The sequence below is a fragment of the Ranitomeya variabilis genome, chromosome 1 (genome assembly GCF_051348905.1).
Source record: "Ranitomeya variabilis isolate aRanVar5 chromosome 1, aRanVar5.hap1, whole genome shotgun sequence".
Classification (NCBI taxonomy): Eukaryota; Metazoa; Chordata; class Amphibia; order Anura; family Dendrobatidae; genus Ranitomeya; species Ranitomeya variabilis.
This window is the reverse complement of record NC_135232.1, coordinates 932740444-932762711: the sequence shown is the minus strand read 5'-3', so window position 1 is coordinate 932762711 and position 22268 is coordinate 932740444. Positions and strand designations below refer to the sequence as shown.

The following is a 22268-nucleotide window of genomic DNA, read 5'->3' as shown; positions in this document are numbered from 1 at the left end:
CAGATTACTACAGCCGTCAAACTCTAAGGCCACTATTTGGTCGTGAACTGACAAACGTCAGGACCACACAATCATGATCTGAGGGCAGCAATTGGGATAAAGAAGCCCCGACACTCTGTTAATCATTTATATGATGTAGTCAATATTGACACCAGCATCTAAGGGGTTAAACAGATATGGACGGTGCCAACACTGATCATGGCTGATACAGCAAGTTGTCAGCTATAAAGTACAGTTGACAGCTGCTGGATTGTCACCTGTATGGGGAGGCTATTCTCTTATATCTCAGGTCAGTTAAAATACATATTGGCTGTCATTAAGGGGTTAACAGTCGCAAAAATAAAGCATACAAAGAAAAGAACATTGTACCTACTGTCAAACATGGAGGAAGCGTGGTTATGTTTTGGGACTGCTTTGTGATATCTGGCATATGGAATCTTGAATCTATACAGGGTACAATGACATCTCAAGACTATCATGGCATTCTGGAGCAGAATGTGATGCCTAGTGTTAAGCTTAGTCTGAGCCACAGGTCATGGGTCTTCGAACAGAATAATGACCCAAAACACACAGCTAAAACAATCAAGAATGCCTAGAGCAAAGCATTGGACTATTCGGAAGTGACCTTGTATGAGCCCTGATCTAAATCTAATATAACATCTGTAGAAGGAGCTGAAATGTGCAATCTGAAAAACACACCCTTCACAACGGAGACAGCTGGAGCAGTTTACTCATGAGGAGTGGACTAAAATACCTGTGGACAGGTGCAGAAGTCTCATAGAAAGTTACATAATTAGTTTGTTTGCACTGATTGCCCTAAAAGATTGTGCAATAATACAGTAAGTTAAGGGAACCACCATTTTGTCACGGACAGTATCATTACGTTCATTTTTTTAATTTTTCTGTTGAACCACAATTCAGAAGCAATTTCTGATTTTCATCAGTTGATATTTAGTACATTTATATTGAGTACATTTATATTTCTTTTGTCCGTTTTGAGTCACTTCAGTGACCATTGTCAGTTTTTCTTACATTACCAGAAGGGTACTAGCAATTTTGTCCATGTTTGTAACTGAAAAATAATTCTCATCACATTAGCTGATTCCATATGTAATAGTAACAACAGATATTTTCATATCTTCACACTAAATATTTTGCTGCTTTCTGGAGATAATAGTTGTCCAAGACCTTTCTCATTTATTCCACAGGGCCGTCAGACAAATCTAGTGAATGTAGTAAATTTGTATAAGCACATAGTTATTTGAATGGGTATACCCATCTACTTCATACCTCTGCTGGGAGAAAGCTGCCTACAGACATAAGTAACCGTGAAACCAGCTAATTCTCTCAAGATCTTAGTTAAATCGTTACAGGATCCAAACTTTTGCATGATCATCTCAATGAAGAATAAATCTAAGTTACTTTTGTTGTGCCAATATCTAGAATTTCTCCTAGAAAAAGTTGTGACCGAGTTGTTTGTCAGCATCTTTCCACTTTCATCCTCTTGTCCAGCCAATTTTGTAGATAATCCACCTGTTAGGCCTGTTGTCAGCTTGTGAGATGTTTTCGATTTTCACCATCTACATGTAAAATTCATGAAGGAATGCATTACATTATATAGCTATTTTTTGCCTGTGAATACTTACGCATGCTGTTTTGATCCAGATTTTGAGTATGCATTGTAGCCCAAACCTGTATTTACAATTAAGTTATTTTTTTTAATAAAAGTCAATGAAACATTCCCCTATAACCACCACCCTAGCAGTCTGAGCGAATGTACTACAGGCGTTCGACATTTTTTCTAAATCAAGTTGCTGAACGATGTTTCTTTTTAACAGTACACGTTACTAGAGCCAGATTTCAGGCCTGGAGCCTGAAGAATTATGAATGCAGCTCAGGACCATAGTATAGACTGTATTTTAAGATTATTTCAAGACAAGTATTGAATTGCATTTACAAAGTTATTGGAATTTTCTGGTACATTTATTTCATGTGAAAAGTAGAACAAGCAGGAAAAATAAAGGCTGCAATGAAAAAGGATTAGAAGAACTCTTTAGGTCATATAGACAAGCAATTTTGTTTCAAACATAGGAAAGTAATTGCTGCAGGTAAGGAGTGATAGGATAAGCATCGGAGTGACAAGATTGTTTCCTAAATACTCTGATACTATTTGGGCATGCAAATCATTTTGTGCTCTTCTTCTTGATACATAAGAATGTTTTCTACCATTTAATTTTTAGGTTTTTAATTGTTTAGGTTTCAATTTTTTCCAATGGAGGCAAATTTAATGGGGTTTTTCCTACAAAATACATGTATTATCTATCCGCAGGCCCAACTGCTGGGACACCAAACTATTCTTAGAATTGCGAGTCCAAAAGTCTCCAGATGACAAAACCGCTTTCTCCGTCAATCCCATAAAAGTAGAAACAGTTGTGTATTTGCAGGTCCACTTGCATAAAGGACTTTGGGATTCTCACTCCCTGGATCATTGTGTATTCGTACTTATGGAATGGTAGCATGCATTCTCAACCATTAGTTAATTCACAAATTTGGGACACAGGGAGCTGCCATGTCATTTTATTTACAGGAGAACCGAGCTCCCTTTCTTGTGATTTCTATATGACGTGTATAGTTTGGATGGTCATGATAGGGCTTGCGTTGTAATTTTGGCTGGTGGCACTTTTTTTCATTATTTACTTCAAATATATATATATATATATATATATATATATATATATATATATATATATTTTACAACTGTCACCCCCCCAGTATCAAAAAGGTTATAAACATACGTATATGGCCAGAACATGGCGAAAAAAAACCCAATATATGGCTAGAGAAGTCACAATTAATGGGGAACATGTATCCTTTACCATGACGTTTGTAACAAGAAATTCTCTGGGTCTGCTCGCATTCAGAAACTGTAATCTACAAGTAATCAAAACTAAGAAAGATCTGCGACGCCCACTCCAATGTTTTGGGTTGTTAAGCAGTCCGCAAGTGGTTAAAAGTGCCCAACATGCAAAGCTAATGCAGCTATTTATGCTTAAAAAACTTGATAGACAAAACAGTTAATAAATCAGATATATTTTATGGTGTTCCAAACATTTACAAAACTATAAAACCTACATTATAATGTAGGATCTAGGTACTGTAATAAAGTGGACAATTCAGAAAGAGAACTAAAAGCAAGGTTTCTAAATGAAGTCATTGTTTTTTTTCTTTATTGCAAAAGTCTGTTTAGTTAATATGTCACTAGTTATAGGTAAAAGTATTAAATCTTGTGACAAATAATTACATGGAACCTAGAAAAGCAGGAAAAAAAAGCTTGGAAACAATAATTGACAAATCTAAAGTAACATTTTCAGATGAGGAGAAAGTGATAACTGCACAAGCAGATAAAGCAATAATTATCACGGAAAGTAGAAAAACACAATGCTAACTTTTAGAAAGTTGAATTAAAGTTCATTTATGTGTACCATAGGATAGCAAGTTTGTAATTTACCATGACAAATTGAAAATATATTTATTTTTTATCTTTGGTTTCTAAAATTTAGCAGATGTTACTGTTAAGATGCATTGGGGAATTCTTACTTTATTGAGCTTTGTTGTATATAAAGTCATGTTGAACATTGGCACTACAATAAATAATAGTGACTTTAGTGTAAAGAAGTTATCTGGCTGATTCAATCCAATCATAGAGCTAGATTGTATCAAAGAAAATGAGATTTCTTAGGTCAGAATCAATTCTATTACCTAAAACCATGAACTGTATTTGACTCTCAGTCTTGAGGGACACAATGCCTAAAGAGGTTGTCTAGGTTTGAGATGAAAGTCTTGACAATATTTTCCGATGTGGGTGGTTATGTGATTTGTATACTTCTGGCCACATCTCAACTAGACGTGCACAACCTCACTTAATATAATTGAAATGAGTGAGGCCGCGCACGTCTAGTGGGCATGTGACTGTATGTATGCTCTCGCCACTGTCATTGGAGAGTCTATACAGCGTGTGGTGCACGTGCAAAGAGGATTCAGAAGTCCGTACAATGCATTTCATCCCAAACCTGGACATCCTCTTTAATGTCAGGATTTAAAAGGTTATCAAATCAGGCTCCATATTAAAAATAGCACCAATTGTAATATACTTACCTTACTCATTCTGCTCCTGATCCTCACCACTGGTCACACATTTTTGGCTTTTTGCACTCGCTGGCATGATACTCATAACTATGACGCTTTAGATAACCATTGCAAACGTTTAACCTTATATATACCATTACTTTGGCTAGTAAAAAGCTACTATAGACACTACACATGGACTTGACACTAGATATCGTGTCAGTAGGTACAGAGGGCAAAAAGGAGTGAAAAGGATGCACAAGTATTTGCACGTTTTTTGTCAATTCTAAGCCTGATTGATAAAACCTAAAGCTGGAGTTACACTAAACGACTTACCAACGATCACGACCAGCGATACGACCTGGCCGTGATCGTTGGTAAGTCATTGTGTGGTCGCTGGGGAGCTGTCACACAGACAGCTCTATCCAGTGACCAACGATCAGGGGAACGACTTCGGCATCGTTGAAACTGTCTTCAACGATGCCGAAGTCCCCCTGCAGCACCCGGGTAACCAGGGTAAACATCGGGTTACTAAGTGCAGGGCCGCGCTTAGTAACCCGATATTTACCCTGGTTACCATTGTAAAAGTAAAAAAAACCCAAAACACTACATACTCACATTCTGATGCCTGTCACGTCCCCCGCCGGCGTCCACAGGGTTAAAACTGCTTTCGGCAGGAGCACTTCTAATGCACGCGCTGCTGCCGGGAAGCTCTCGGCAGCAGCGCATGCATTAGAAGCGCTCCTGCCGAAAGCAGTTTTAACCCTGTGGACGCCGGCGGGGGACGTGACAGACATCAGAATGTGAGTATGTACTTTTTTTTAACTTTTACAATGGTAACCAGGGTAAATATCGGGTTACTAAGCGCGGCCCTGCGCTTAGTAACCCGATATTTACCCTGGTTACAAGTGAACACATCGCTGGATCGGCGTCACACACGCCGATCCAGCGATGACAGCGGGTGATCAGCGACCAAAAAAAGGTCCTGATCATTCCCCAACGACCAACGATCTCCCAGCAGGGGCCTGATCGTTGGTCGCTGTCACACATAACGAGATCGTTAGCGGGATCGTTGCTTACGTCACCAAAAGCGTGACGTTGCAACGATATCGTTAACGATATCATTGTGTGTGACTCAGCCTTAAGTCTAATTTCTGGTAATTAGAAAGACAACAGCTTTAAAGCTTTAGAAGTGGTTAAAATAAATTAAAAGTTCGGTTATAGTTAAAGTTGCAAATTAAGGATACAGATAAAGTTTTAATTTATTAATATGGTTACCTACTGCATTTTATACAGTCAAATAAAAAGAGCACAATATTTAACATTGTACTGTTTTAGCAGCTTACAATAAAAATACTTCCTTCATTTGTATCTACTTCATAGGAATCAATATGAAAGTTGTAAGAACGTTATAGATGAAATAAAAAAAATGTAACACACACAATAAGCATACCACAACTGGCTAGTACCTAAGTAAATACCTTAAGACACATACAGAGAAAGCTCCTTGGTCTGATTTGTTACATTGTGAATGATCGCTAACACAGTGATCTGGACTAAAATAGAGGACAAAGGCCACATAAATGTGTTTAATCACACAATATAAAACCTGGATGGTAAGAGGAAGAAGTAGTGTTATTATTTTATTAATTACCCTAAATATATTGGCATTATGTGCAAATATACATATATTGTATGAAAGAAAGATGTCTAAGCTAAATGATACAGTTGTATATGTATTTTTTTGTAATACACAAATGTATATTACTCGTTATACAATCTTTTTTTTACGCTTTTTTTCAGTAAAAAAATAATTATTAGAGAAGACAATGCAATTTTCAAAGACATAATTGTTTTCACAGGACAGACACAATCACTCCAAAGATGTGGCTCTTTTGGTTACACTTACTGTATTTTGTAAATCTGTTTCAGGGTGAATTTGACCACTATAGTACATGAGCATAATGACACAATGGGCTATGAACTAATGTCATAGTGTGTGATTCTTAAACTATGGTACATCCTCTATTCACATGTTCATTTACAGAGTACATTGGGAGCACTTCCTCGAAGAACATGCCAATGTGCGATGTAGACTGGCCTTTTGGCGCATATTTTGCCAGTAAATGCATTTACAACTCTATTTAAAAGTATACTATGATTTTTTTATGAAGTAGAGGCAATGACATGTATGTCACTGTATAGGCATGTAGTTGTTTTCGTCTGGGGAAAATTTTGGAGGAACATTTTCAATGGTTTCATTCAGTTTAATCCATAAATGTAAACCTGTGGTGCCTCTTTCAAGGCATAAACTTAATTTATCTTTATTAATGTTTCACCATCATTTTCTAAGGGTTAAGTTTAGGGATGAGTGGACCCGTAGAAGTTTGGGGTCTGGTAACCAACCGAACTTTTAGTCCAAGGTTCATTTCAGAACTGTACTCAAACTTGAACCTGAACCCAAACACTATTCAAATCAATGGGGACTTGAATTTTTGAGCTGAAAAATTCTCTCTTTACTTCCCCCGGAATTCCGAATATTAAAATGGTCTTCCGGGAGATTTCCGTGTTCGGATTTTAGCACCAGTGTCCGATATGAACCCCGAACTTTTATGTTTGGGTTTGCTCATCTCTAGTTAAGGCATTAACTGAAATGGTGGTAGGCTGTTCCTGAGCGCCACGAACCCTGCAGAGTAGCAAGACCATATAAAAGGAAGGTAGTATTCTTTGCTCATCACATTATCCCACAGAGGTTCGGCCTTTTTATATTTAAGGTTCACATAAAACCTGAATATTTTTCTAAATATAAAAAGTGTAAATATACAAGTCTTCCAAATATGGAAGTAGAAGAGCTTAGTTTCTAAAAATTATGGACACCTTTGGGGCTTTCTGTACTTAAATACAAGCATTTTTGGCTAAAGTAATAATTTTTGAAATTGTATATGATACATATACAAAGTGTAAAGTAACTTTACGAGCCTTAAAATTACAGATGTAGTAGAGCTTTTTTTTTTTTAAGGATACTCACACCTTTAAGGCCATTTATTTTGATTAATAATCAGCTTTGCAACTGGGTTTTAATAAAAGGCACTGCTTGCCTTTTACAACCTATGTGTTACCATATGTATTGCTGATTGCAGAATAAATTAAGAATCAGTCAGTTAGTAGGGGCAAACTCACTCTTTGCAGGTAGCTCATTCTGTAGACAGCAAAAGATAATGCAACAAATGGACTATAAATGGGATACAGTGTAACATTATTCATAAAACCCAATTGCAAAAAAGTTATGTTGGCAAAAATTCATAGGTTTAAGCAAAAAAATAAATTGCCCCAAAAGATGCCTTTATGTCAAGTTTGTATGTTATCCAGTGCCCCAGCTAAATGGAGCAGAGATCGATCACTCCATTCATGGTAAAGGAAGTACCGAAGACCACCCAAGCACAGTGTTCAGCAATCTTCAGTGCTCCCAGTAAGAGGGAAAGGAGTGGTAGTAACTAGTAAGCATCATCGACAATCACTCAATTCAACTGGGGATCTCTCCGCCACATGGTTCTCGGAGTCACAGTGGCTGTCGAACCCACAGTGGATATGGGATAACTTTCAAACTTGAGAATACCCCTTGAAGTTTTACATAACAAAACACAAATGCTAGTGTTGGCATATCTGGAGTCTAAGTCTAGAAAGATATGCCTCCTGTATCAGAGAAATTTAGTGCTTTTTTACTGAAAATTGGTGGTTATAAAGTTTAAATACCAATGAAAGTGTACTATTAAATTGGCATAATTACATAAAGAATTATATAAACTTTACAGTTGACAAAATTAACAATATATCCACAACCACTATATCTATTATAGAGCACTGTTCACAGGGTTTGTCTCATCACGGAAAGCCCCCTAAATATTAAAACTCCTGTAATATGAACAGATGCAGCAAAGATTATTTGGGATATCACAGCACAAAAAATTTCAGTTTGATGCTTAATCTGTTACCAGGTTTTTGCTACCTCATCTGAGAACAGCATAGTGTAGAGAAAGACACCCTAAGGCTATGTGCACACGTTGCGGATTAGGCTTAGGAATTTCTGGTGCGGATTCTGCCTCTCCTGGCAGAAAATGCACCTGCGGTTTTGTGCGGTTCCGCAGCGTTTTTTTGGGCATTTTTGCTGCGGTTTTCTTGCGGATTTGCTGCATTTTTTACCCCAGCGGTTTTCTATAATGGAGTGGGTACAAAAACGCTGCAGATTCACAAAAAAGAAGTGACATGCAACTTCTTTTAAACCGCAGCGTTTCCGCAGCGGATTTTCCGCAACATGTGCACAGCATTTTTTTTTTCTCATTGCTTTACATTGTACTGTAAATCAATTGCGGATCTGCAGCGTTTCTGCACTGCAAAAAACGCTGCGGATCCGCAGAGAATCCGCAACATGTGCACATACCCTAATTCTCTGACATATCACTCAACTTACTGGGTGCAGTAGTTCTGACACAGAATTTTAAAATTTAGCAGCGCAGAAGAGCTAAGAAAACGAACCGCGTGCCACACAAGGCTCTGTAAGTAAATTGTCTATAGACAGTAGACTGCTTATCACAGGAGAGGGCGGAGTTCAACTATCATACACATGTTGCTGTAACTGCTGAAGTTCATACAATGATAATCACCAGGTGATAAAAACTTCACTGTAAGTAAACAACAGCACCCAGCCTGACATGTGACACATCGTTGAATTCAGTGTTTTAACCCCTACCTCATGCTGTCCTCAGATTACATAGCAAAATCCAGAAGATTCCCTTTAAAATAACATTGGCCAATGACTTACGCAATGATGAGTAGTCTTAATTCTCTTAAGTGAGAAACGTGTGTGACAAGTTATCACGACGTTATTTGTCAAGTTAAACTTTGCTACATGTGTAGTATTACTCAAAGTAACTTAAATAATTGACCACGGAATTCATGGCTTTTACTAAATGTCTATCCACTTTGGCTCACAGAAGGGATCCCGGAGAAAAAAATACCTTTGATTATCTTCAAACGCGCAAACTAAGCATAATAAAATTATTTTTGGGGGATGAGATAACTCTTTCCTTTTGTGTTCAACCATTCTAGTGATACCTTGCTGATAAAATTAAAGGCTATGGACACTTTACCATTGTTTTCCACTGTTCTATCACCAGCTAAATTCAAAACTGAACAATATTATATATAATCTTCATTAAAAAAAAGCCCTACTAATTTTCTGCTGTAGAGTCTGTGCTGCTCCTTCACATAGCTGGATATGCTGGTGTTTGTAAAATAGATCAGACATAGCAGGCTGTACCTTATTAAAGTACAGTTATAGAACATATCTGGCAGTCTAAAAGAGAATGGGTGCCAATCATATAGATAATGTATTGGTATAAAGAAAATGCACATTGCAGAGAAGGGGATCACATAATCCTCATCCTTAAGGTGTCCATACATATTAAGTAGCTGGTGACAGAACAATCTCAGCTGGCTCTCCCATATACAGGAGAGCTCATTTGGCCGAGCGCGGCTATGTTTCCTGTCTGCAGCATATTTCTGGGAAAACAATGCGATTGGCATTCGGAAATCGAACATGCCTGAGCAACATCTCCAGTTGACTAGCATCCCCATACAACATTAGATTGTTAGTCTGAACCCATCCATATTGGCGGGTTTGGCTGATGTTAGTCTAATGAGTATGGGGGGGGCAGTTAAGAGTAGATTATAGATGTTATAAGGGGCAATTCGTATAGGAATGATTGTGTGCAGATTTACAAAAACTAGTGAAGGCAGCAACATCTGAGATAAAAAGAAAACACCAGCAGCATCTATAGGTATTTCTGAAACTGGAAGAAGTTTGAACAAGTGAATATCAGGGTAGTTTCAAGATGAATGAATAAAAGCTGCAGCCTGAACGGTAGTACAACACTTTTTTTTTTAACTCAAGGTAGCAAATAACAAATGTAAAAATAATTTTCCATGTCAAAGGTGTCCATAGCCTTTACTAATGAAATGAAGCAGGTATTATCCATTGGCAGGATGACCTGAAGCAATGATAGATCATTTTATTGATCAGGTAGCATGGCGGAGTCCCTCCTGTAGCCCTAGCCATTAGGGAAATACAGTATATACAATAGCACTCCAAACCATTTGCGAATACAAACTATTGCTTTTGTAAACATGTTCGACATGACATAAAGTCAATAACAACACATAGTGGAATAAAATATATTGACAAAGAATTACAACAAACACACTGGAATGTGAAAAAATAAAAGAAAAATAACAACATTTTAATATTTTGATGATATTTGATTTTTTTTTTGACATGGAAGAAAAAGTTGAAATTTAAAATGATTGTCCTTATGAGCCACTCGTTTTCTTTAATAAAACATATTACTCTTCATATACATAGATATATTACAATTTGACCATGAAAAAATATTATCATAGACACCGATAATATTGAAGTGTTTAATAATAATAATGTGAAATGGTCCTAAACTCGAAATCTGGCTGTGTAAAAAATGAATTGGAAAACACTATGTTTCATGATTTGTCTATTAAAAAACATTTTCTAGGCAAGATTAGAAGATATATATATATTTTTCAAGTTTCCACAAAACTATGCTAGAGAAAGATACGTGTAAGTTATATGATTTGGGGGCTAATCTTTCAAAATAGTAATCTTCAGGTACATATTTTACAATTTCAAACTGTACAGAATATCCAGTGTTGCTTTAGACAACATTTACAGATCAGTTCCCATTTTTTTCTTTGTTTTTTTTTATAAAACTTAGCTCAAAATTAAAATCCACAGGATAAAATAAGGAAGATCAAAATATGCCATAGTAGGTCATAGTGCTCAATCTCGAAAGCTGCATCTTTGGTATTTAAAGTTCCGTACAAATCTGATGTAGCTTATAGCTTCTTTTAACAGGGTGAACAGGAATTGGTCCGGATCTATCATTATGAAATGCTATTTAATAATTATATATCAACAATAAATAATTTAGGACCTGAATTAGCTTTACATTTTATATACCTTGTGGGCTGTATGAATCCATTTATAAATCAATTAAATTGTACCACTTTTTCAGAAAATTATATAATATATATATACTTTATATTTATTTAGAAGCTTTGAAATAGTACAGTAAACACTTTGCAACACGGTGTATAAACTACAGAATGTCCTTGATATTCCATGGGTCTGCGGATAAACAATATTTTTTTCTTTCTTTTTTTTTTTTTTCTTTTATGACCCACAGGTGAAAAATAACATGATCACAATCTCTCTTGTAAAGTTTGGATAATTCGGGTAACACTTCAGCACACAAAAATAATAATAATATAAAACAGTCAAGTTTAAAACAGTGATATTGCATTTATAATGCATGTTCTATCGGTACGATTGGCTTCTTGTGGTGTTTAGAAACATCTAAAGGGCTCAGTGACGTTTTTGGAGAAAGAAAGATATATAGTGCTGTAAACAGGCACACACTGATAAGTGAGGCAAGGGCGCTCGCCTCTGCAGTTTCAACAGTTCTTCTTCACATTTCAACTCATTTCTCAGGCCTGCTGAGAGCAGAAAGGTCCTTAGTTTGGCCATGCCTTCAGCAGCAGACTTTTATTCCTTCTTTTATACCAGACTAGATGGCCAGGATAATGAAGTTGAAAAGTTGATGCTTTTGTTGGTCAACTTGTGCAAATCATGCTGCTTCGGGTAAGTCCTGTAGATCTGACTAGCATATCCTTTTCCGTGCTGAGGATGAAAAAAAATAAAGAAATTAGATTAGAATTCCAATGAAACATTAACAGAAATAATAGTTGCGTGGGCCAGAATTACACATGCAGCAAGTTCGTTCTATAGACCCTACGGTAAAACGTCCTGTGTTTTGGAGGATTCAAAATGTCTTGTCTCCCTTTCAAAAACTCCTGGTCATAGGTGCAGTAACTTGGGTCCATCGATGAGTTGGACTGAGAGTCTAAGTTGGTCTAACCTAGTGCCTGATATTTGGAGAAGCTCTGATGTCATGTCGACAGCTCGGTGGCCAATCAGTGAGCTTAGCGGCTCTGCTCATGTAGACATTGCCCTACCCAGAACCGCTATCCTCACTCGATTGGCTGCAGTCAATGTTAGTCACTGGAGGCAGCAATGGAGTAATACCGGCGCAGCCTCCCTTAGGTGCTGTACGAAAATTACAAATATTGATCATCCACTCAGAGTCGCCTACAGACAAGCTTTAATTGTGCTACTACAATCATCAGTGGTCTAACCACAGAGGAACCAACAGATGACCGCAGCATTTGGATGTATTGGGGGCACTCTTTTTTTATTTTATAGCAAACTACACCCAGGAATGGGATTTTCTGTCATTTCTGTAAGGGGACAACCCCTTTAAGCGTTGCTTTGGGACATTGTGTATAATCATTAACAATGTGGTCATTCATATGGATGGCAATTTAGATCAGTGCAAAGTCCTTATGGCAAGATCAAAATCTAGGTTCATTGAGAAAAATTGCATAAAGCGGTGTAAACATCATTTTTAATCAAGTCAACGTGCAAATGTATTCAGAAGTTTTAAAACCAAAATTCCCACATCTGCAGTTATTAAATGGTTTAGAAAAGCTGATTCTAGAAGTGGATTAAGGGATTTTAATGCTGAGCATGGATTAGAGAATTGACATACATATGCATACGTACCAATATGTTGAATGAAATTAATATTTTTAAGAAGGCTCAGTGGGGTTTTGGCCCCATCCCCTGATAAGTGTTTTGATCATAGTTCATTAGTTTAGTTGGAAATAGAGTAAATTTGGGGAGTGAATATTTCCTTAGGGAATCCGTGGTAAACAATTTTAATAAAGTTTTCAAATGCTGATCGATTCTCACTAGGTAGAAAATATTCAACATACAAAACACATGCGAAAACTAAAACTAAAATAGTGTCCGTTCTTTCTCGATGTTAGGTAATACATCGAGTAAATATGGAAAAGCCCAAGCTGGTCTTTTTCTATTCAGATACTTCCGAGATATATTAGTTTTTTACGTATGCACTGATCACTACTGGCACCAGTAATACATAATTTCCAAAATGTATGGAACACAAAAAGGGTGAGTTACAAAAAAGGAGCTGTAGAAGGTGCTTTCCCGCAGATTTCGGAGACTTTCAAGAAAACTGCAGATGAGGCTAATAAATGTTTTGCAAATGCCGAGCCTATAAGCTTTTAACAGATACTCCATTATCTACAATACGGACTCACTCGCACACCTCTATTTGTTGGCCATGCACATAGACACCACACTCACTGGATGCCATCCTTGCTGTATCTGTATGCTTTCCGTTTAAATCATGGACGTGTGTATATGGCCTAAGTGTACACTTCTATGCAGAGCCAAAGTCTGTATCTGCTCCTTCTACTCTGCCCACGTAGATGTAAATGTCCCTTAGTTCTGGCAGAATGAGCTTTATAATAATGATTTACAAGATACATGATGAATAGTGTTATACATCCCTAACTCCCACATATGGGAATGCTGAATTGTACCTATAGAAGGAAAAGAAAAAAGTACACCTACATAGCGAGACATTATGATTATCACTCAATGAGGCCTCCTGGAATAGTATTGCCACCTAATACAACAATAATGAGAATTATATGATTGACTTGTAATTATTATTATTGAGAAGACCTCAGGCTTGCTATTGAAATCATACTCTACTCTGCATACTTGTTCAGACAGTTCTGTGCTCCTGCCTCCGGAGTTGCACACTTCTCAGAGGTCTTCTGAGTGATTGGCCTAAAATGTAAAACATAAGGCAAAAGTTTAGTGACTCTAGGACTGTGATCCTTTTGTTCTACTAAGAGAAAATCTGTCACCAGAGTTGCTTGCGGTGACATACTGTCCTCTTCCCACTGAAAACACATGAATGGATGTTGATCCTGGCAACTAGTCTGATTATAGTTGGGAAGGATTATTTCCTTCAATACGGGGCAATTAACATCTGGGGTTTTTATCTTCTGATAGATCAAAATGTTAGGTTATAGGTTGAATTCTATGAACTTGTATCTTTTTTCCAATATAAAACTATGATTGGCCAATCAGAGTATTTGTGTATCTGGGGTATCGGGAGAGATGGCTGTTTGGCCAACAGAAGAGGTAAGGCTTCTCAAATGTTTTCTACTGGTGCCCCAACAGACTGACTAAGAAAAGGCCTATCAAGTAGTAGAAAAGACAGCGCCTCAATAACATTTTATTCTGCCTCCTGTGGCAACGTTTGATCCAACAGATCTTTCTCAAGCACTTGTGCTTGAGAAAGATCTGTTAGATTAAAATGTTGCCACAGGAGGCAGAATAAAATGTGATTTTTTTTCACCAACGTTTGAGGCGCTGTCTTTTCTACTACTTGGTATGGACTTTCTTCCCGGATGAAGTCCCTGGTTGTGACGTGCGTCCTTAATAGTGTGACTTAATAGGACCCTGGCTATATGAGGTGCGGTTTAACTTATAATTTTCGATTGACTATTTAAGAAAAGGCCTAAGTCTCACCAGACGGACCAAGAATATGTCTACACCTTACCTAACCTGTAGTGAAAATCCACTCAAATGAAAAATATCTCTCTATGTTCCTTTTTTGTCTCCTGAACATAGTACAATATTAACACAGGTAAAAAATAAGTCAATTATGTCACAAAACTAAAGATGTTTGCAACTTCAGAAAGGACTTTGAAGAATATGATCACTTGTATAAAAATGATGTCCCATGCTGAGCACTCCAACAGCTGGGGGAGCCTCACTGGTTAGGCCATCTTCACAGTTTGAGAAGCACTGATCTAAGGTGTATGGAGAAATTAAGTGCTGCTATAGATATAATAAAATATGCATAATTTTTTTTTATCAAAACAAGAGCTAACAATATGATAACAATCGTTATGTTACAATAATTGGTGTAAATGAGCCTTCCTAGCTGTTTTTTTTCTCTGCTAATACATTTTTGGCTTCTTTGCTGATAGATTTAGTCATGGACTAACCAGGGGCTTATTTATTTTTCAGTAAGCATTCTTCGTTCTATTTCCCAAGTTCAACAAAAATGAGTGTGCCATATCTAATTAAATAAGGCGAATGACAGGGGGATTTAGAAATACAATTTGGTGTGCTTTAGCCTTAGTGTTACAGATTACGGATAATCCATGTGTAGCTTTCTTGAAACAGTTAAAATGCGAGCTCATTTTTTTTTTTCTACATTGCCTCCATGGTGTTCCAGAAATGAAGCCTATTGTATTATGTGGGAAGTGAGAAATCACCGCTGCTTACATTTTTTGTTTTCAACATTTATTTTCCTCTAAATAGTTTTATGCATGTGTCAGGAAATCCATTTTGCGTTAAAATGTGTGAAATAGATGAAGACTCCATGCTGCCTAAGCCATCAAATTCATGTTGTGACAGAACCGGGGAACTTTCATAGCAATAATCCGTTTAAAAATCCTGACTTTAATGTGCAATAATGTCTACGACCACTGCATAGAAGCGGGATGGAAACAAATTCCCTTAGATAACCAAGCTTCAAAGGGAGCGGAAAATCTATGTGCCCTTCTAACCACAACACAAATTTAATCCTGGCAAGGCACATTAGTACGGATTTCCTTACATGGAAATGAAATGTACGTCCTTGCTAATAAAATCTTAGGTATTACTCTGGCCGCTTTTTAGAACAGAACGAACGCCTACAACTATATATATCTATAGATATCATATAATGATAAAGTCTATCTTTATGTAATAACACAGAAAAAAAAATATGTATAACACAGACATGGGTAATAATTTAGAAATAATCCAAAATGATATTTGAAAAAACTGCTGAACATGCAATGAAGCCGTAGATACGATTCTTACTTTCTAGTATACTTTCTTATATTTTTAAGTTTGTCTCATGCTTCTATTAAAGTTTACGAAGAATAACTGGAGATTGTTACGGGCCACCATTTAATGTTTAAAATGGGGCAGCCCGAAAAAAATCAAGATTGATACTATAGTAGGCAGCCCAGTCTACGAAACGGGGATATAGCTGCTGTATAGGATTGTTATGACTGTACAGTTGTAAGTATTCATGAAGAATACCAGCTCAGACTCAAGGGTATAAGTGATATAGAGATAGATCATGTAGCTGTTATAGGGTCCCTTAAAAAAAGACTTTTAACCAGGTTGGTTGATTCTAGTAATATATTTGGTGGTAAGAAACTGTACGGGATTCACAGAGGTATGGATAAGTAACCAAAAGACTTCAAAGCCAACATCAGGGCGAAAAGGTCTATAGATCTCAGTTTCAGTTCAGCACCAGAAAAAGACTTTGGGGGTGATTCAGCAAGAGTAGTCACCAGAAACATGGTTTCAACCACTTTTTGTACACCAGAAAAGTTACTCCAGTCTCTGACTGAAGTAGAGTTTCTGATGAGGTGCAGGTCACTGATAACATGCTGGAAACTACATTGTAAAAGGAAGGTGACCACTATGGCTGTTTGGGTTTTATCAGTCTCTACAGTTTGAAACAATAAGTCGGAAATATTTTTTTTTTTATTGGCATCTATTTGTGGGATCAAAAAAGCTGGTGATGCAGTCTAATTGTCCATTTACATGGACCGACCAGCAGCAATCGGCGGTTGATAAAATGCCTGTTTACACAAGCAGACCAGAGTAAATGATGAGCACAGAGTGATCTATACCAGATCACATAGGCTGTCATAGTTCTCAGCAGTTCCAGTCCTGTTTACACAGTAGTATGCACCACTGAGAACAATTACTTTTTCATGAAGTGAAAAAGATAATTTCACCTGATGAACAAGCGTTTTGCTCGTTCATCGGGTGATCAGCAACCTGTTTGCACAATGAGATAATTGTGAAACGAGCTTTTTTTTTTACTAAGCTTATTGACCATTATCTTGCTCTGTAAATGCAGCTTTAGTTATGTTCACAGCTGCATTACGACTTCCATTTTTCTCTTCTGGTAATGATTACATTGCTGTTATTGATCTGTGGCATGACACTGCATTTGTGCCAGGCAGACTCCACTGACTGTAATGCGGTCCTTTGTCTTTCCTGATGAAGACTCCAATGCAGATGCAAAAAGAACCTAAAAGCACTTCTCAACGCTTTTTTTATTTCAGCACTTGAGCGGTGCTACTAATCCATGTCCCAAGCCCCTAGTAATATAGATACCAGCTGCCATCTTGAGCTGTTTTCTGAGCTATTCAAGTCCCGATCTGCCATTTTGTGACCGGAATTCAGAAGTTACGGTCACAATCTTTCAAAGTAAGTCTACAAGAGCCTCTTTCTGGCCTTGTTCTAGCTCTAATAGACTTACATTGAGAAGTGACCTCATTATCGTCCAGCACACACTGGATCTATCTGGCAGGTCACAACCTGTAGAAAATGACCAGAGCCAAGGAACGAGAACAGAAGACGGCTGCTGGAAAGTATATTACCAGAGGCAAGCAACTTACATTAGTGACAACACTCCTGAGGTAAAATAAAGAAATCCCACTTGAGTGGGCCTTTAAAAATATCAAGAAAATAAAATACAGCCCAATTAGCAGCTAAAGCACACATATTGGGGAATTATCAAATCAAGCAGTGGTAACAAACCTATTGGAATCCAGAAAAATATGATTCTCACAAATAATCACTGAGTCCAGTTAACATGACAATGTTTATAAATGAATTGCATATACGGTAATTATATCTGTGTACCGTCATTTTAGATAATTGTATGGCTAAGTACTATCAGACAAGTGAAATCTACAACAAAACTGGGTTCACACGATATGATTCCGCCTCATCTAGACAGATGTCAAGAGAATTATTTACCAGTACACTGCCTCTTATTTATATGCAGAGATATTGTGCTACGAGGAAAATGAAATAAAAAAATAAATTCTTATTGCAGCTAATTAAAGCGCTATTCCTCGCAATCAGATTTGCTTTCCACTCACTGCCTACATGCTGCTCTTGTGTAAATCTGTATGCAGGTCCGATAATGATAGTCATGTCACTTGTTTTAGACTCCAATTTGCTAGAATTAATTTTCTCAGTAAAAGTTAAGAAAATTTTAAACAGAGAATTGTTAGCTCGTGATGTCTGATTTTCACCCCTAAACGCTGAGCAAATGTGCTCAGTAACCCAACAATCAAAGGTATTATAGGCAAATGTTTGCCAGAAAAATCTCGTGACATTTCAATCTGACATGCTTATAGATACAAGATGCTTACATGACATATCATGGGCTCCATTGGATTAAAAATGCTTGCCTGACAGCAAAAAGTAAAAAAACAATGGCAGATGTATGTAATTGTATGCGCGCACACTTCTATACGTTCAGTGGCACTGCTTGGAAAGATCTCCAAAAGGAACTTGGTGTTAGGCCGGGGTCACACTTGCGAGTGCAATTCGAGAAACTAGTGCGAGTCTCTCGCCTCAATACCCATCACTGCTGCCGGCAGTTCGGATCGGAACATTCAGCTGCATAGAAATACATGCAGCGGCACACTCCGGTCCGATTGTTGGCGAACAGTGCCGGGTATTGAATTGAGAGACTCGCGCAAGTTTCTCGCACTGCACTCGCAAGTGTGACCCCGGCCTTAGAAAAACTTCCAAGAAAATATGACGAAAATATGAGATTTGAGTATTGGGAAACCAAATGTAAATTGTAACAAAACAGATCATCCATAAAACTGTGTCATTTATTATTTGTCCAAGTTTATCTTATTTTCAAGGAATGGAGACCTCTGTACCTCCAATGTTCTGACATTAATGCTTTATTAAATTAGCACAAATTACGGTATATAATAGAAGTGAAAGGGGTTGACCCAGATTAGAAACAGCACAAATATTGGACATTTTAGCCCAAGGATAATAATTCCTCTTTTTACTGGAAAAGTAAACGTCTTTTCTCAGAAAACCCTATGGCTGGGTTCACATTCCGTTTTAAAAGTCCGTTAGACGGCCTGCGTTACACAACGGCATAACGAGGTGTAACGCAGTCCGTTAACGCTGCCATTAAGCTCTATTTCGGGCGCACTGCTAGCACACGCCCAAAATGGGTGCGCTAGCGATGTGCCGTCATTGAGTGACGGACCCTGGGACGTGGGCTGCAGCGTTTCCGGGTCCGTCACCGCTAGCGCAGATAGAGCATCTGCTAGCTCTATCTGCGCTAGCGATATGACATGTCGGCACTTGCGTTAACAGCAGCCCGTTTAACACATGTGTTGAACGGACTGCTTTAACGCAATGTAAACCTAGCCTAAGTTATTCTAGAAAAGACTACGCTTTTTCAGAGTTGATAGGCCTTTTACAAAAAAAGTGGAAGCTTAGAACTTTCGTTTTTCAGCTTAAAAATGGATAATGTTGGAAATATTACAGGCTGTGTAGCCCAGTTACTAGGGTGTAGACTACATTTCTAAATACGAGCTCGGGTTCATCAAGACCAGTGTTGTTCATGACGATCTTGATGAAGGGGGGTGGGGGAGTCAAACACTCCTGATGAATTAAGAGGCACATGCTTCTTGTTGAATCCGGTGTGTCTGCAAAGTAGTGTGAGCCTCGCCACAAATCTTACTCCAGTCAGGGACTAGTGTAAGATTACTGGCATAAAGTACGCAAAAGCTCTTTTTGAATTAGACAATTAAATTAGATGATTTGCTGTGGGGGTCACACCTCCGCCCCACCTCAGAGCTGCCTTTTTTGGACTAAATGGCAAACATTTTTGAAATTTTTGAGCAATTCCGCTTTTCAAAGCAATTTACGCTAGCATTCTTGTGGAATCGCTTTGATGAATAGGGCCAAAGTTTTCAGGGTTAGGTTAAATTCCTGAGTAACCTCATCCTACAGTCATCATTTACTATAGACAGAACTAAGAAATGTATTAAGAACTAAGTAATGTAGTAATAAACACAGTAGATTGTCTGTGAAAGCTAATCTAAAAGTCAATATTATATATTTCAGGGTAGGGGCAAAATTGTTATATATATATATATATATATATATATATATATATATATATACACACACACATACTCTTTCTCTCTCTCTCTCTCTCTCTCTCTCTCTCTATATATATATATATATATATATATATATATATATATATATATATATATATATATATATATATATATATATATATATATATATATACACAGTACACACTGAAAGTTTGGACACACCTCATATAAAGATTTTTCTGTATTTTCAGGACTATGAAAATTGTAAATTCACACTGAAGGCATCAAAACTATGAATTAACACATGTGGAATTATATCCTTAACAAAAAAGTGTGAAACAACTGAAAATATGTCTTATATTCTAGGTTCTTCAAAGTAGCCACCTTTTGCTTTCATGACTGCTTTGCACGCTCCTGGCATTCTCTTGATGAGCTTCAAGAGGTAGTCACCGGGAATGGTCTTCCAACAATCTTGAAGGAGTTCCCAGAGATGCTTAGCACTTATTGGCCCTTTTGCCTTCACTCTGTGGTCCAGCTCACCCCAAACCATCTCGATTGGGTTCAGGTCTGGTGACTGTGGAGGCCAGGTCATCTGGCGTAGCACCCCATCACTCTCCCTCTTGGTCAAATAGCCCTTACACAGCCTGGAGGTGTGTTTGGGGTCATTGTCCTGTTGAAAAATAAATGATGGTCCAACTAAACGCAAACCGGATGGAAAAGCATGCCGCTGCAAGATGCTGTGGTAGCCATGCTGGTTCAGTATGCCTGCAATTTTGAATAAATCACAAACAGTGTCACCAGCAAAGCACCATCACACCTCCTCCTCCATGCTTCACAGTGGGAACCAGGTGTTAGGTGTTGAGCTCCCGCTTCTGCACAGGGGGAATCTCGAACCATCTCCACTGCGGTCTCCCATTCTTCTCCAGCCGCAGTGGAGCCTGCTCAGCGGAGACGTCGGTCCCAGCGTCTTGCTCAGTCCCACTCTGTACAAAGAGTTACTGCTGCTTTTCCGGCTTCTGCCATTGAAGTCAGTGCTGGGCAGAGGCGAGCAGACGCTTCTGGGACTAAGTCCTGCTTTTCTCATTCTGAGCATGCCCTGAGTAAGATCTCTCAGTGGAGATCGAGGGTCACATGGTCAGATACTGGTCCTTTCAGGAAGGTCAAGTGCTAAGGCTAAGTCTTGCTTTGCACACACTGAGCATGCCCAGGGCAAGATCTCTCAGTGGAGATTTAGGGTCACATGCTCAGGTATGGCAGTCTCTCATTGGTCCTTCTAGGAAGGTCTTTTACTTGCTGAAGCTATATAAGGCTCGCATGGCCGCACGGCCATGCGCTAGTGTACATTTGTATACGTGTGTGTGTTGATGAGTGCAAGTCGTTCTTTAATATCCCCTCCCTTGTGTATGACTGCTCGCGAAAGGTGGATGCTTGCTGTCTAGCTTCCGACTAAGCTGTCAACACAGACACACACGATACAGCGTCTACTGCTGTAGCCGCCAATGCGGCGCCGTGCGCTTATAGGGCGCTTTACTATCCCAAGTCTGGGTGGTTAGTGGCGTCCGCCAAAGCGGCACAGCACGCACTCTTGTGCTTTAGTTATATTTTTCAGTTACCTTGAAACCCCAGTTGCGGTGTCGAGCGCAAGTGGTCAGTAAGTACTCTAATCCTGTGTCTTGGGATAGAGTCCTGAGACTCCTTGCTTGCGCTCTTGGTGCAGTACCGCGGCCCTGTGAGGCAACAGGGTTTGCTTCCTTCACACAGGGTGAAGTTAACCCGTGTGTGTATCCACATTGTACCGCCATATAGTCCGTCATTACTCAGCAGCAGGTTCCATCTCTGCACAGTGGACCCCGGGCTGCGAACGCACCTCATACCATCTCTCTTATAATTTGGTGCGTTTTGCTAGCCCTAACACCAGGCATGTAGAGTCCATCCGTTAACCTTTTCTGTGTCGCTCATAGCACAGATTTCCACTGGTCTAATGTCTATTCCTAGTGTTCTTAAGCCCAAACAAGTCTCTTCTGCTTGTTGCCTGTCCTTATCAGTGGTTTCCTAGCAGCTATTTTACCATGAAGGCCTGCTGCACAAAGTCTCCTCTTAACAGTTGTTGTAGAGATGTGTCCGCTGCTAGAACTCTG

The 22268-nt window shown here is 38.4% G+C and overlaps 1 protein-coding gene across 3 annotated transcripts in view; it reads right to left on the bottom strand.

Moving 5' to 3' along the window:
* Window positions 1–10400: 10400 nt before the first annotated feature.
* The window catches only part of PCDH10 (protocadherin 10), an 87432-nt gene continuing 75564 nt past the window's right edge, over window positions 10401–22268 (bottom strand). For 2 of the 3 annotated variants that reach the window (XM_077279163.1, XM_077279161.1), the window contains one exon: window positions 10401–11893. In XM_077279163.1, coding sequence (XP_077135278.1) covers window positions 11874–11893 — 20 coding nt within the window. In that variant the 3' untranslated portion in view covers window positions 10401–11873. Of the gene's footprint in view, window positions 11894–13864; window positions 13934–22268 lie in introns of all 3 variants that reach the window. The other variant, XM_077279160.1, reaches the window with a different exon arrangement.